At 41.1% G+C, this 16,079-nt stretch overlaps 1 protein-coding gene across 1 annotated transcript; it reads right to left on the minus strand.

The window, feature by feature from the left end:
* Positions 1 to 5,550: 5,550 nt before the first annotated feature.
* Positions 5,551 to 11,564, minus strand: LOC134291803 (uncharacterized). Its single transcript, XM_062860025.1, has 2 exons — positions 10,974 to 11,564; positions 5,551 to 10,553 (listed from the first exon to the last, which is right to left on the minus strand). The coding sequence occupies exon 2, from the start codon at positions 7,930 to 7,932 to the stop codon at positions 6,676 to 6,678; it is 1,257 nt and encodes a 418-aa protein (XP_062716009.1). The 5' UTR covers positions 7,933 to 10,553; positions 10,974 to 11,564; the 3' UTR covers positions 5,551 to 6,675.
* Positions 11,565 to 16,079: the final 4,515 nt, after the last annotated feature.

Consider the following 16,079-nt stretch of genomic DNA (forward strand, 5'->3'; position numbering starts at 1 on the left):
ATCTATCATCTACATGCAGACGAAAGCTGATTTTTAAAATAAGGCTCCGTTAATTAACAAAAAATCAAAAACCAAAACATGAGGAAATGGATCCAGTTTTGCCAACTTAAAATTCTTGACACGGAAGAAAATTTTAAAGATTAAATTTTTTTCTATAAGACCCAATTAGCCAAAACTTCATCATCGTTTCAAATTTGAGATAGTTATTATAGTTAATTTGAATTTCCTTTAATTGATTTGAATATATGTACATAAGTTTTTAAGGAAAGTAACTATATAGCCGGTAATAAATTGAAAAAAAAAGTAAAAAAATTGCAAATGTTGCGTTTACGCGGCTTCAATTGACTAAAACAAGGATGCTTGTAATCTAACAGAATCTACAAAAAAGGACAACATAACGAAAAAAAAAACAACATTTGATTGAAACAAATGCATAAATCTACTCTCTTTAGGGCGTCATTCCCAACGAGAAACTGCAGCAGTTCGAGGTCCGAGAATATGTGATGCCCAAGTTTGTCGTCAAAGTAGTGCCTTCGCGCATTCTGCTAATATCCGACCGAGAAATCAACTTGAGCATCGAATCACACTACACATTCGGAGGTCCAGTCCGGGGAGTGATTCTTGTACAACTGTTCACTAATGATAATTTACGTGTAGCCACTCACAGCGATAGAAGGATTTTTGATGGTAATGGTACTTTTTCGTTCATGCTGTACGAGAAACTCACTAATCTGGATAACGAAGATTATGTCATGGTACGGGCTAACGTTTCGCTGACGGAAAAGGTTTCCAGTAAGTGAAATAAGTAATGGTTTTTCTTAAGAAATTAATGTAATAGGATTATGAATAATTCCGTCAGATTTTACGTTGTCCGTCACCGAAGAAATTCCTGTATTCATGTGCCCGTATCAAATTGAACTTATAAGTGCTGTGAAATACTACCGCCCTGGGGTACCATATCACTGCAGATTATCTGTCAAAGATCACTATGGAGTTCCAATGAAATACAAGTCCATAACAGTTAAAACAAATACAGGTGTGGAACGGTCAGTAACGCTTGACGACCACGGAATTACATCCTTAGAACTTCCCATGCCAAATAAAACTGAACCCTTAGAAATATCGGTGAGTATTCTTTGAGTTTTAGTCGGTGAATATACTAATCATTTCGTTTGTCTCAGGTTAACATAGGAAACCAGGAATGCAATAATGTCATTACGATAGAATGCCTTGAAGTCACACCACCCCAATACCTGCAAATTTATTTTCTTAAAAGGTTTTCATTGAACTATCGGAAGCTATGAAATAGTTATAATCCTATTTTTTTTCAGAAATGTAAAGGACTCGACTGTGTCTTTTATTGTCTGGTCTAACGCAGAGTTATCTCATTTATATTATCTTGTTGCAAGCCGAGGAAACATTTTGTTGGCCAAATATGAGTATTGTTATAGAAAATGGTCACATATGATTAACTTCGAACTCATCGTAGATATGACGGTACAGTCTAAACTAGTTGTCTACACAATCAATTCCGGTCACTTGATTATGGATCATTTTGAACTGGACTATTTTGCCAATGAAGTGAGTCGGGTCCAATAAGTAGTAATAATCAAAAGAAATTATAATGCCTTTAATTTTAGTTCGAGTTTTCATTAGAAGAATACAAATTTCAACCAGATCAAGAGGTTGAAATAAATGTCAAAGCGGAGAAAGATTCGTATGTAGCTTTTCAGGCAATCGACCAAGGAGCTCTGCTGCTGGGATACGAAGGATTCGGAATAACGAAGGCGCATGTTCTTGAAGATCTACATGAGTACACACCTGATCCCATCGAATTCGACCCTTTCGATGTAAGATTTTAAAATAGACAAACAGATGCTTCATTGAATATTCATAGGGTATCGGTTTCCTTATTAAGCAAAGTGCTCCTAATTTCATCCTACTCAAAACAATGGAATGAAATGCTGTTTGTTTTGTTTTTTTTTTTTTTTGTATGCATGTGAGAGGTGAGCACGAATCGCCTGCTTCCGAATAGAATGAATTTGGGAGCTTACGATTAATAATGGCACAGATACCCTGTTATAAATTTGTATTAAGATACAAACTATGATCACATTAAACGTATATTTGCAACAAATGTCTTTAGAAAGACATTTTTTGTCTGTGTGTTTCTCGTAAGTTTTATTTTCCAGAAAACTAAATTATTTTTTATTCCACAGTTTTTCGGACTATTTTTTAGAACTAGTTCCAATGCTCACGGTAAGTATTACTAGATTTTCTCTAGAATGAGACTTGAGCAGCCCTTGTAGAGTTTCCAAAAAGAGACTTTGCACTAAGAGCAATCATTTCATAATATGAATCGATTTTCATACAAAAATAACACTTTCATTATTTTTATTTTACATTATTATCATTGAAACTCCTTTTAATTGTTTTATATAAAAATCTGCATGAAAAATTCACTTTAGGTGGTGAAAATTACTTAACAGTTGGTTAGTAATGAAAACCACAATAATGGGTCAAAATTGACAGTGTAACAATTATGGGTCAATCTGTTGCCTATTATGGGTCACTCAAGGGAAACCGGCTCAACAATAATGTTTTGAACATTCACTTATTTTCGGCAGATCAACTATAACAGAATCTGAATCTGTTCTCAAACCTCTTAATTAAGCGTGTCTTTCACGATTTAATAGCAATTTTTTAAACTTGGGACAATATCTCCGCACACCACCGATAAAGGCCTAAAAGTATGAAATTTCCATGTAAACAGAACTCTTAATTTTATGCTGCACAAAAAGTAACCCATAATTGTATGATTTCCGGGGTTCCTTGGCACAATAATGAGTCACTTAAATTTTGCCAGAAATAAGCTTCAATTAGCTGCAGTCACATGAATTTCCACATTAAGAAAGTAAATTATACCAGGTGGCGATACCATTTCGCTCTTGAAAATCATTAAAGCTCGCTTTTACATAGTTTATGAAAATAACGCACGCCCTTTCCGATATTCACAATCGAACCGTTACTTTGACAAATGGTCTTGCGCCTAACAAAAAAGTTGGAGGGGTTGTATACTAGACACGACCGCAAGTCTGACGTTGAATAACGTCCGTTTATGCATTAGTTTCGATTATTGAATGTTGTATTAACATTGATAAAGACTGTGATGCGAATTTTTGGTTTGGTTTAGTTTGATTGTAGACGTCGATTGATAGTGGAGTTTATTATTTATCATTATTTTCGATCCGATTCATTCCTTATGAACTTTGCCGTTCAATTTGAATAGATCGTAAATTTGCTGGGATTCCTATACAGATACGACCTATTCAATTCGAACGTCAGAACTCTTTAAACCTGTGTACTAGCCCAGGGGTTCCCAAACTTTTTGCTACCGCGGCGCCTTTTGAAATTTTCAAAAATGTCGCGGCGCACCAACAACTTTTTATAAAGACTTTCAACAATTTTAACAACTTCAGTTCAAAATTTCAAATATAAATCGTCATCGTCAATGTCATATTTTCTTATAATTAAAAAAAAAAAGGTTTTTAAAATGCTTCTTAAAGAAAAATTGCTTGAAGATTCACAGAACTTAACACAAATTTTAGGTTTCTGAAGGACTGCATTGCAAAGCTTTTTAAATTGTTAAATAAAGCACGTATATTACCAAATTTTAGGGAAAATGTATACAAAAATGTTCAGAAGCTGTCAAGACGACTGACAGCGACGGTGAGGGGTCATTTTTTTGTATGCGGAGGAACACAACTCAAAAAAGACGGTTTTCAGAATCGTGGATAAAATCGACATATAATTTGTCACAGATTTTTTTACGATAAGTGGTATATAATAGTGATGTAAGTAAAAATATCGTCCCAGAACGTTTAAGACAGCACGAAGACCTAGAGATTGACAGTAATTACACTAGTTTACAGCATTTTTGAACTCGGTAAGCTGATGATCGTTTTTGGTGTAGAATCATGCCCTGAGTTCGAAAACGCCAAGGAAAAAAAAATACAGTAGAGCGGAAATTTTTTCGACTTTTCATACAAGGTTGATGATTTGAAATCGATTTTTGTTCTATTTTTAAGCAAAGTCGCTCACTTCACACATCTCATTCTCCGTAATCAATGCTCCGATTGAGCTGAACTTTTTACTGTAACTCGCCTACATATGATATGTAAAAAATACATTGAGAAAGAATTTTTAAATTGTTTTTTTCTTATTGAAAAAAATATATTTCTTCATATATTTTTGGAAAATTTGCTAAAATTTAAGGAGATCGTCCCCAAAACTCGCCAATATCTCGAATTTCATCAATCTGACACAGAACCTGCATTCAGATGATCGAATGGTAATATATTCAGCTTTTAGTTTATGGAAAAAGATTTAAAATGGGTTGAACAAAATGCAAGATATTTGAATTTTATTAAATTCCATATTTAAAAAAGTTGTGAAACTCAATATTGAGCTAAAACTCAAAAACTGTTCTACCTTAATTTTTTTGAAGCACGGTTTCGAAATCAGCGCTAAATTATGCTTCAAAAATTTTGGTCGTTGACAGAAGTTCACAACTTTCGTTTTATTTTGTAAACTAGTGTTATAGATGACAATATTATGGAAAGAACTACAAAAAAGTTTGTTGAAATATTAACTTTAAATTACAAGTTATTGATAAAATCGAAAACTAAGCAGAATGAAATGAAAAGTTTAACAATTTGAGAGTTTTTACAAAAATTTCGAAATGCTGAAAAGTTAATTTTTTTTTTGTAAAAATCTAGATGTTTCATGATAATATTAGAAATTCCGGAAAACATTCGTGGACTTTGGAATGTTTACTTTTTAATTGAAAATTTAGAAGAGGGAAAACCACTTTATTTTGAAGTCTTCCTCAAAAAGGCAGGACTTTGGTATAGAATACAAAAAAAGGCTGTGAGGTGACACTAGTTCTACTAATTAAACAAAAACAACAAAAAATATGTTCTGCCTTCAATGATAAGAGTTTATTCTTTGTGTTTTGGCTCAAGAGCCTGCGGCGCACCTGAGAGATGTTCACGGCGCACCAGGGCGCCGCGGCGCACAGTTTGGGAAGCACTGTACTAGCCCAGCACTAGGTTTTCTTGGTTCACCATTTAAGGGCAGCCCAGGTACTGGTAGTCGTAACTAGTTTCTGTTTCATTAAACTATGTCGTTGCTCTCGAAATACAGTGAGTCAATTTGCAGAATAATTTCAGCGGGCCAACTGTAGTTTGCTAGACCTTTGAATTTCTTTGGATGCTAACAGGCAATTATTTAACGAAGAAAATTGATGCAGATTTCAAATCCTCTCGCACAATTTCTCTGCTTTTGCAGGTTTATACATAGAAATTTAGAATGGACGCGACAAGACTTGTTCCGCGAATTTTTCAAAACCATTTAAAAATCTTTACCTATAACAGAATTGTTTTGGTAACCGTTCATTTTATGAGAATTTAAACAGATGCAATGCAACCGATCGTTCAAAAATGCAAATCATTAAGCTTTTGCTAATTGGTGGACTGAAATTACCAATATATAATTATTAGACTGGGTCAACAAAGTCGATTTTTCGGAACAAAGCTTTTTCGATTCATTTTAGCGTCCAAAGTAACTGTGCAAAATTTGGGAGCGATTGGTTGCTTCCCCGTATTCCGCATTGGGATTGAAATTTGTATGGAATTTAGTATGGGAAAACGTGCTTTTTCGCATTTTTCTCATAAATTGAAATTTTTCGTCTAAAACAGTCTAACCAATGACGGGAAAGTATAGCCTAGGATATGCCGAAAAACTTTGCCGAAGACCACAAAGTGATCCGACACTTGTGAAAAAAGTTATAACGTACAGATTGCCCAGTGGTGCTTATCATTTAACATGTAAAGGAATAACATCAATAATAAAATCTTAATTTTTGGCCTGAGTTACCTAGCGAATAACTTTTTTCACAAGCGTCGGATCACTTTGCGGTCTTCGGCAAAGTTTTTCGGCATATCCTAGGCTATACTTTACCGTCATTGGTTAGACTGTTTTAGACGAAAAATTTCAATTTATGAGAAAAACGCAAAAAAGTACATTTTCCCATACTAACTTCCATACAAATTTCAATCGCAAAGCGGAATACGGGGATGCAATCAATCGCTCCCAAATTTTGCACAGTTGTTTTGGACGCTAATATAGATTGAAAAAGCTTTGTTCCGGGTTGATACGATCAAATTTAAACTTTCTCCATACAACGTTGACCCACTCTAATTGTTGCGGCGATTCAATCGACACTGATTTTCAGAGCAGATCAAAAGTCAGCTTTTGTGTTGATCAGCTTAAACTGAAAATATATTTATTTAAATTCTTTCTTTTTTCTAATATTATGCCTAATTCTACTTACAATCTTTAGTGTATCTTTCCGCTCAACTATTTCGGTTTCAAACCTCCTAAATTCTCACAAACGGTTCTGTTTTCGTTTTCACTATGATTATACGTACTACCATTTCAGTTTGCTTTTACTCTTCTTCCCCTTTCTATTTTAGCAACGTATTCTATTCTATGTGAAGTATTATTTAGGGTGACCAACTGCAGACACCGTCCCAACATTCCCACCCCCGTAAAACTACATATTCTATGAAGTTTAACTAACAACATAGGATCGTGTGATTCGCATTGGTTACCCTATTGTAAACTAGCTTGGTGCAACAATGGATGGTGTAACAGATGACATCTGTTGATTCCACATTCGTTTGCATATCGACAAACCCTGGTACTGTGACGACCAAGGCAGCACCGACACAATTTATGCTCGCCAACTAATCTCCAGCGACGAGTTACATCGTACGATTGAAATTCGAAACAATCTTCAACATTATGATTTTGCCTTTTGCAAATTAGACAAATTTTGATTCTATTTGATTCTAGTTCATTGCTGGCACGCGATATATCTTCACTTCGATGAAACTCTTCTCGCGGTGCCACAAACGTAAGTTCACAAGCTGCCTCAACACGTTCATTCATAAAATCGTTCAACGCTTTGAGTGACGAAATGTGCTGTCTTTTATATCGCGCCCACTCTAATTTAATTTCACCGGGCAGCTTCGCTTCTAGCTCTTGCAGTAGTGTCGGGTTTCGAAGATGATCCGTTTGATTCATCGCGATCAGATGATCGTAAAGGTTTTGGATTGCCATGCCAAAGTCAATTATCGTTTCCAAATGGTCCATATCGGGCGGTTGAATTAATCTTATCTTGTTAATTAAAGAACTGATAATTACTGTCGGCCGTCCATATAGCATCTCCATCGTTTTTATAACTTTCGGAACCAATTCTGGCAAAAGTAGTCGGCTTCGGACATATTCCAGTGCTTTTCCCTTTATACACCTCTGTAGTCTTACCAGATTTTCAGCGTTGCTGTACCCACACGCTAATGTACTATTTTTATACTGACTGAAGAACACGGGCCAGTCTTCGGGATCTCCAGTGAATTCAGGCAAATCCATGGGCATAACTTGTCGAGCACAAATCTGTTGAGACGTAGGGACGACGTTCGATACCGTAGCTGGTAGCGAATCTTGATTGTTTACAAGCAGTGAATCAGCGTATTCGGAAGAAGCATCCGATGTTGAACTGCTCATATTTTCATTCTCATCGACGAAGCTGTTGTCGCCCCCAGCAGAACGATCAAAACTTGATTTAGACTTTAACAAGTAATATCGTTTTCGGGCAAACAATAACTCTACCGCTTCTCTTTCTTTTATTGCCTTCAGCTTGATTGACCGCTCCATTTGCAAGTATTCCAACTGCAGTTGTATTGTTTCTGCTGATGGACTCTCCAAAGCAGATACAGGTATGTCCACCGGATCGCCGGCAGGAGTGCCTAGAACGTTTTCGCAACGGTCATTCGTTGATATTTGATTCGTCGTCTGGTTGTCCATCATTTGACAACAATTCAAGAAGATTAAAGATTTTTAAGTTTGTTGCGGCGATTCAATCGACACTGATTTTCAGAGCAGATCAAAAGTCAGCTTTTGTGTTGATCAGCTTAAACTGAAAATATATTTATTTAAATTCTTTCTTTTTTCTAATATTATGCCTAATTCTACTTACAATCTTTAGTGTATCTTTCCGCTCAACTATTTCGGTTTCAAACCTCCTAAATTCTCACAAACGGTTCTGTTTTCGTTTTCACTATGATTATACGTACTACCATTTCAGTTTGCTTTTACTCTTCTTCCCCTTTCTATTTTAGCAACGTATTCTATTCTATGTGAAGTATTATTTAGGGTGACCAACTGCAGACACCGTCCCAACACTAATAATTATATAGCGGCGCCCATCCGCTTCCGAACTGGGCCGCTGCTGCTCGGTTGTCGTCGGTGCGTCCGTCCGTCTACCGCGGTCGACAGTGTGAAAATGTGCTGTGAGAATGCTGAGCGAAAATGCATACTGAGCTGTGCTCCTCCGTTTCTGATCACGTAAACGACTCCGCTCGAGCTGCCGCGCGCGAAGACGCACCGCACCGACCACCGCGCTCGGCTTGCCAAAGAACACTAAATGAAAACGCAAACGGAGCAAACTGCATAGCTCTCTGCCGATGCGTTCCCCTCGAGGTGTTGATGAAGAATGAAGGAAGAGGGGAAGAAGAAATAGCTTTTATACTGCCAGGCGCACGACGGAAAAGTCCAAAACTGCGCTCGAACGTGATTGGCTGGATAAAACATGGGTTCACTTTTCCTAAATTTTCAATAGTTAGCTGTTGAAAATCAATAGTTGTTATTAATTGACATAATTGCTGGAAATATTTGCGTCTGATCGGTGCTAAAATTTTTAAAATTCGTTCATAAATGACTGAGTTATTAGCGTTCAAAAGCTGACCACTTTTCGTGACGCGGCCGATTTTTGGTTTTTCTGAAGTTACACCCCTATATGTTGCCGAAGGACGTTATTCAACGTCAAAAAAAGCGTTGCTAAAATCCTGGTGGAATCATTAGTGGCCGGCATCACTATTGATGCGGGGCCATCAAGCATACAATTTTTCACTTTTCGGTTGCACTACACTTCTACCGATCGATGGAATGAAATAATTATCTGATTCACAACTCTTCAGGAATAATTTTCTATGGTCCTGAAAAGAACCGTTTGAATATTGGACGATTTCAGACAGAAAATTGACATGAATTTATCATGCCACGCAATGCGTGTTAGATCCCCGTGTTGAATGCTGAACGCCGTCGAAAATTCGCCCGCCGCTTGCTGCCGTGGATGAGATTAGTGATCGCCTTCACTGTTGTCGAACCACCACCAAGAATTCAATCTTTCACTAGCGTGATTGGCTGGATAAAATATGGGTTCACTTTTCCTAAATTTTCAATTAGTTCGCTGTTGAAAATCAATAGTTGTTATTAATTGACATAATTGCTGGAAATATTTGCGTCTGATCGGTGCTAAAATTTTTAAAATTCGTTCATAAATGACTGAGTTATTAGCGTTCAAAAGCTGACCACTTTTCGTGACGCGGCCGATTTTTGGTTTTGACGTAGGACTACGTCTCTCTTTTCTATACCGGGTGTCATTCTAAATTTTCAGATATCGGCCGCGTTACGTTAAAAGTGGAGATTTTGAGCCTGAATAACTCAGCCATTTCTTGATGAAATTTCAAAATTTTGGCACCAATCGATTGCAAATCTTTACACAAATTATGTCCAATAATAACATTTACTGATTTTCAATAACAAACTATTGAAAAATTGGGAAAAGTGAATCCATGTTTATTCCAGCCAATCACGATCGAGCACATTTTCGATGCTCCCGTCGAATATAAAAGCTACTGCTTCTTCGCATCTTCCCTCATTTGTCATTGTGGTCTCGAGGTGGACGCATCGAAAGAGAGCTGCCCATTTCTTCGATTGCGTTTTCGCTCATTCTTCTTTTACGGCCGTGTCGGCTCGGCGTTAGTGGTTGTCGATAAAGGAGCTGCTGCGCATTCGCCTTATAACCGTCTAACGCGGCAGACCAAGGAAGGAATACTTTTCATCGATTGCTCGGCGGTGGTGGCAGAGGCAGCAGCAAAATCCACCAAAGAAAGATCCGCCACAACGAATGTGCGAGCTGCGTCGCTTTTCCTCGGGGATCGGTCGGACCTTTCGCGGATTGATTGACGGCGGCGCATTGCTGATAGCATCACGATGAACATCCAGGTCAGCAAGCGGCTACAACTTTCAATACTTTTCAACATGTTGATATCTTTCAGCCTTTTGATGCTTTCAGCCTTTTGATCATTCAGCCTTATGTGTTTCAGCCTTTTGATCATTCAGCCTTATGTGATTCAGCCTTTTGTGCGTAACCCGATTCGATTTGTAGTCCTCCTAGTCTCCTCTCTTGTGGGATAGTTTAATAGCCCTTAAAAGGACTGTTTGGATTTGCAAAATAATTGCAAGTGCGTTTGGAGATGCAATTCCGTATGTTTCCAAATTCGGAACAGTAGCGGTGGTGGTGTTCAATGATGCAAAGTCCTCTAATCTGGTTGGCGACTCCAATTGTCTGCCGCGCACCGTACGACCTGAGACGAGACTCGCGAAGAGGAAAAAAAGCAACGTCAAGTGCAGCCCAACTGAGCTGTCAGTTGTAGCCCGTTTGATTACGTTACCTAAAACGAGGAAAGTATTGCTATCCGAGATAAATTCTGAAGCCAAAATTCACTCCGAACAGCATTTTCTTCTCCTGTACTGTCAAAAATAAATTGAAAACAAAATATTCCAATGATTACTTTGCTTGGCGATTGTTGGTGATGCAAAATTTCACCTCAACATGATTTTGTGCGTGAATGGGATTCAGTCACACTGCATGTGAGGTGATGCGGTCACGTACGTGTTTGAACCACCAGCCCAAAACATAATGTCAACACAGATAGAAAGAAGAAAAAAATAACAAAGTGGAGAAAAAGAAGACCGTCTTCGCGAGTCTCGTCTCAGCGTACGACCACACACAACCGTCGACAACCACCGCTGCGGTGGCACCGCGCTCTGCATGACAAAGAATGCAGAGCGAAAATGCAAACAGGGAAACCGAGCTGTGCTTCTCCGTCTCTAATCCGGTTGGCGACTCCACTCGTGCTGCCGCGAAGATGCGCACCGACCACCGCGCTCGGCTTGCAAAAGAACACTAAACGAAAACGCAAACGGAGCAAACTGCACAGCTCTCCGCCGATGCGTTCCCGTCGACGAATTGATGAAGAATGAAGGAAGAGGAGAAGAAGATTATCTTTTATACTGCTCGGTGGTCGACGGAAAAATCCAAAACTGAGCTCGAACGTGATTGGCTGGATAAAACATGGGTTCACTTTTCTCAAATTTTCAATAGTTTACTATTGAAAATCAATATTTACCTAGCATGGATTCGACGCGTAAATAAATTTCTGATAGATTCATGCAAAAAGATTGAAAATCCATCAAGAATTGACAAAGTTATTAGCGGTCAAAACCTAACCACTTTTCGTTACATGCTCAAATTTTCTGTTTTCTGAATTGTACCCCCATATCTTGCCGAACGACGTTATTCAACGTCAAAAATATTGATAACTGTTAGCGTAGTTAATTCTAGAGGAAATCCCTCTCAGACGCGACCAACTTACCACCAGCAAAGACTGAAAACGAATAAGAAGTGTCCTAGTGAAAACCTCACTCAGGTTCACAATCACCACAACCACCAGACCGTAATACTTGTTAAATCAAACACTCACACTTTAACTGATGAAAAGCAGTGTATTGATTACTTTCTAGAATGATACAGAGTTATGACTTTTTTTTTTTTAATTTAAATTCATTTTATTCAGTTCATTTGTGTGTTGTACATTATAAGTTGTTTAAGAGATTTAGAACATTTTCTTTTCAGCCTTTGTTTTACATTTTGGTTTGTGTCTGTGACACTTATTTACTAGTTTTTAATGATTCTTGTGTTTTACATTTGATATTGTGGGATATCTTGTTTCTTTGAATTTGATAACCTACTTAACCTAACGAAAAACTAGGAGTGGGTAATGTCTGAGACATAACCGCAATGTTGACGTAGGACAAAGGCTGGAACGACTTTTATATTCTCATAATACAATGTTTGTTGTTATGATAACACAAATGGGTGGACTGATGTGTTGAGTAAAGTTGTTGTGTGATCGCTTTCGCTGAACGCATTCACACCTACATTCTACACCAACGCGAAAACTAGTCACAAACAAAACTTAGTCGCCTCGCGACAGCGACGAATACTCTGCATGCAGCGACCAGTGCCGCGACACACCGGCGACAAGTACAAAAATCGCTGCACTGTCGCTTGTCGCCTGCGACGACGTCGTCGCAGTGTGGAAGGTCCCCTTCAAATCAGTGCGCAGCGATTTCGCGACAAAAAGTCGTGTCGCTGGAAAAGAGTCGCGTCGGTTTGAGGAAGCCTTTAAACGACTAATCAACCGTTCTTTGAGACAATTTCTAATCGAACGGATGAACTAACCGAAGTATTGAAAAGTTAAGATCATTATAATTCGATAAATATTAGAACGAAACAATGTTTCAGGCACAATTTGTCCGAATAAGATACTAGAACAATTAGAGGCCGGCTATACTGTTGCTAAGTTTTCAGTCTGTCGCTTTTTATTATCCGATTCATAACTCTGGAGGAATCATTTTCGATGGTCCTGAAAAGGACCTTTTAAATAATAGAAGATTTCGGCAAGACAATTGAAAATTATCCGCACTGAATGCTGGAAGCCGTCGAAAACTGCCATCGCTTACTGCCATGGATGAGATTCCTGGTTCTATCAGCTAAATAGCCAAGAGTCGTCTCAGGATTGGTGCGCAGCTGCGAAGGTGACGCGAAAATGACGGAAGAAAACAGAGGTCACTTTTTTTTTTTTTTTTTTTTTTTTTACCTTTAAATTCATGTTTATTCAATATTTTGTTTGTTTTACATATTTTCTTATTCAAGTGTTACAGAGTTCAATCTTTTCATCCTTTGGTTTTGTTTGTTTATGTGTATAAATGTGTTTTGTGTGTTTTCGTTGTGAATTGTTTCATTTTGATATTAGAAATATCGTGTTTGTTTTTAATTTTATAACCTACTTAACCTAACTTAATCTAAATTTGAAAAACTATGTTACTAACGCTCGGATGAGCGGGTGTTCGGAGAGCTCGGCTTTAGCTATGAAGCTTCCTATTGCTTCCTCGATGCGGTCACTGACGAGCTTGATTTCCGCACTTCGGTGCAGATCGCTGATCCTTGTGTCAAAGGGAGCGTCGAAGATTTGGCGTAGGATCCGGTTTTGCACCACCTGCAGCTTTTGCTTGTGCGTTTCTGCACACGTACCCCACACCGGCATTGCGTAATTGATTACCGGAGCAATGATCACCTTCAGTACTGCCAGTTTGTTCCTCCTTGACAGTTTGGACCGCCGGCAAATCAGCGGGTATAACGATTTCTGGAGCCCGATGCACTTGTTGCGAAGCTTGTCTGTGTGGGTGCGGTAGATCCGCTTGTTGTCCATCGTGACGCCCAGGTAGTCTACCTCGTCCAGCCAGTCGATTTGCCGGCCGTTGATGCGGATGAAACAGTCCGGCGGAGGGAGAAGCTTCGGAGAAGGTCGATGCCGAAACACGATCGCTTGGGTCTTGGCCTCGTTCACCTTGATCTTCCAGCTGGACAGGTAGTCTACGTATGCAGTGACTCCCCGTTGCAGCCGGGAGCGGTAGGCCTGTGGCGTGCGGCCGTTGGCCACTATTGCACTGTCGTCCGCATACAGTGCCAGGAAGCAGTCGCCAGGAAGCTGCGGGATGTCCGAGGTGTACAGATTGTACAGGATCGGACCGAGGAGGCTGCCTTGTGGGACGCCTGCTGGAACAGCTTGGGCTCCGGACGATGTACCTGCTAGGGATACCTGGAAAGACCGGTTTGTAAGGTATGCTCTTACCATCCTCGTCAGGTAGCTGGGGAACTCCGCCTGGGCCAGCTTGTGGATGAGGCCTTCGTGCCAGACGTTATCGAAGGCCTTTTCGACGTCTAGCACCACCATGGCCGTGTTCTTCGAGACGGCCTTATTCCGGTGGATTATGTTCTCCACACGCACTAGCTGGTGGACGGTGGAGTGCCCCCTTCGGAATCCAAACTGCTCCGGCACGATGAGGTTCCTATCGTCGATGTGGTCCATTAAGCGTCGGAGGATCAGACGCTCGAACACTTTGCTGATTGCCGATAACAAAGTGATTGGCCGGTAGCTCGATGCAGCTGTTGGGTCCTTCCCAGGTTTCAGAATGGGGATAACTTTCCCCATCTTCCACCTGGTTGGGAAGTGGTTCAGTTGGAAGCACCTGGTGAAGATCGCCGCCAGGAAGCGGTTCGATTTGCTGGAGAGCTTCTTCAGAACCAGGTTGAATATTCCGTCGTTGCCGGGGGCCTTCATATTTTTGGTTCGCTTGATCGCCGACCTGACCTCGTCTTCGGTTACTTGTCCATCGAAAGGGGCTTCATCGTTGTCGTCGAGTTGGTTGATGGTTCTACGGACCGCTTCTTCGTGGGGGCTTGGCATGCTGGCTCCGAGGTTGTGCGCTTCTACCAGCTTGGAGGCGATGGCGTTTGCCTTCTCCAATGGAGAGACCAGGAGGCCATCGACTCCGTCCTTCAGTGGGGGGACAGCTTGTGGCCGTTTCTTCAGGATTTTGGCCACTTTCCAGAAGGGCCTGGAATGGTCATCGAGCTGCCTGATGTCTTCCGAGAATTGCTTGTTCCTTATCTCTTCCATCCGGTTCTTGATTTGGTTGTTGAGGAGAGAAAGTTCCTGCTTTTTCAACAGACATCCGGTCCGTTGGAACTGTCTTCGGACGGCGTTGCGCTGTTGGATGATCTGGCGAGTTTGGTCGTCAATGGCTGCGAATCGGCGTGTCACCGGTACCCAGCGGACGTAGGTGTCTTCGGCTGTACGAATGGCTTGTTCGAACACGTCCAGATTTCGTTCGATGGCTTCAACGGTTGGTAGTTCCGGGCCTTCCGGAAGTTTCGAGTCCACCAGGCGGCTAAAAGCCACCCAGTCGACCCGGTGGTAGTCCCGTCTCATCGCCGGTGGGATTTGTGTTGGGACGCATTCAAGCTCGCATGTCACCGGGAGGTGATCCGAGCTCAAGTCCTGGTGGGTAGTCGGTTTCGATAGGGCCAGATCCGATAGGAAAACGTCCAGCGTCGAAGTTATTCCCGCCGGAGAGACGAACGTGGGTTCATCGGGGTGGTGCAGGACACACGTGCCTGTGTTGAGATGATCTGCAAGGAGTCTACCGTTTTTATTACTTACGTGGTTTCGCCACAGGGAGTGGCGAGCGTTGAGGTCGCCGGCCACCACGAAATTCTTCTGGTGGTTTGTCAGCCTCTGCAGATCTTCCGTGGACAGGTCCGATGTCCCGTTGCTATCCACGCATTGCCGGGGTGCGTAGACGGCGAAGATGTTGATGCCCCCTCGGAGGGTGCTGATTTGGACACCGATGGCTTCGATGACTCTCGTGCGTGGGTGCGGAAGGACATTGTACCGGATGCCCTTTCTGATGAAGATTGCCACACCGCCGCCACTGGAGTGCTGGCGATCCAGTCGGACCATGACGTAGTTGGGCAGCGAAAAGTTGGTTGCTGGGTTGAGCCGGGTTTCGGTGACGACTCCGATGTCGATCTTGTGCTGGTCGAGGAAGGTAACCAGCTCGAGTTTTTTCGCTCTTACAGAGCGAGCGTTCCAATTTGCGATTCGTAGTCCTTCCTCAGGGCCCATACTTTGCGAGGAAGGATTGAACCGTCATAGTGACAGCGTTGATTTGCTCTCGTTTTGACCGGCATGATCCAAGCCGCTCGAACAAGCTCATGGTGAGCTCAGTTACTACCTCCGGGGGGTAGAGAGAGCCGTCGTCCATCGGGTGGGCAGTTGGGACGTCTTGGCCTAAATTCCCCCAGCCAGGTGGAGGGATTCTGTTTCGCTCAGGCGGTGCGGTGGCGGCTGCCACGAGGCGATGCTGGACGGAAGAGGTCGGCTGAGTCTCACGATGACGGTTCACATTGACCGGTGGGAGAT

Source organism: Aedes albopictus, chromosome 3 (assembly GCF_035046485.1).
Source record: "Aedes albopictus strain Foshan chromosome 3, AalbF5, whole genome shotgun sequence".
Taxonomy (NCBI): Eukaryota; Metazoa; Arthropoda; class Insecta; order Diptera; family Culicidae; genus Aedes; species Aedes albopictus.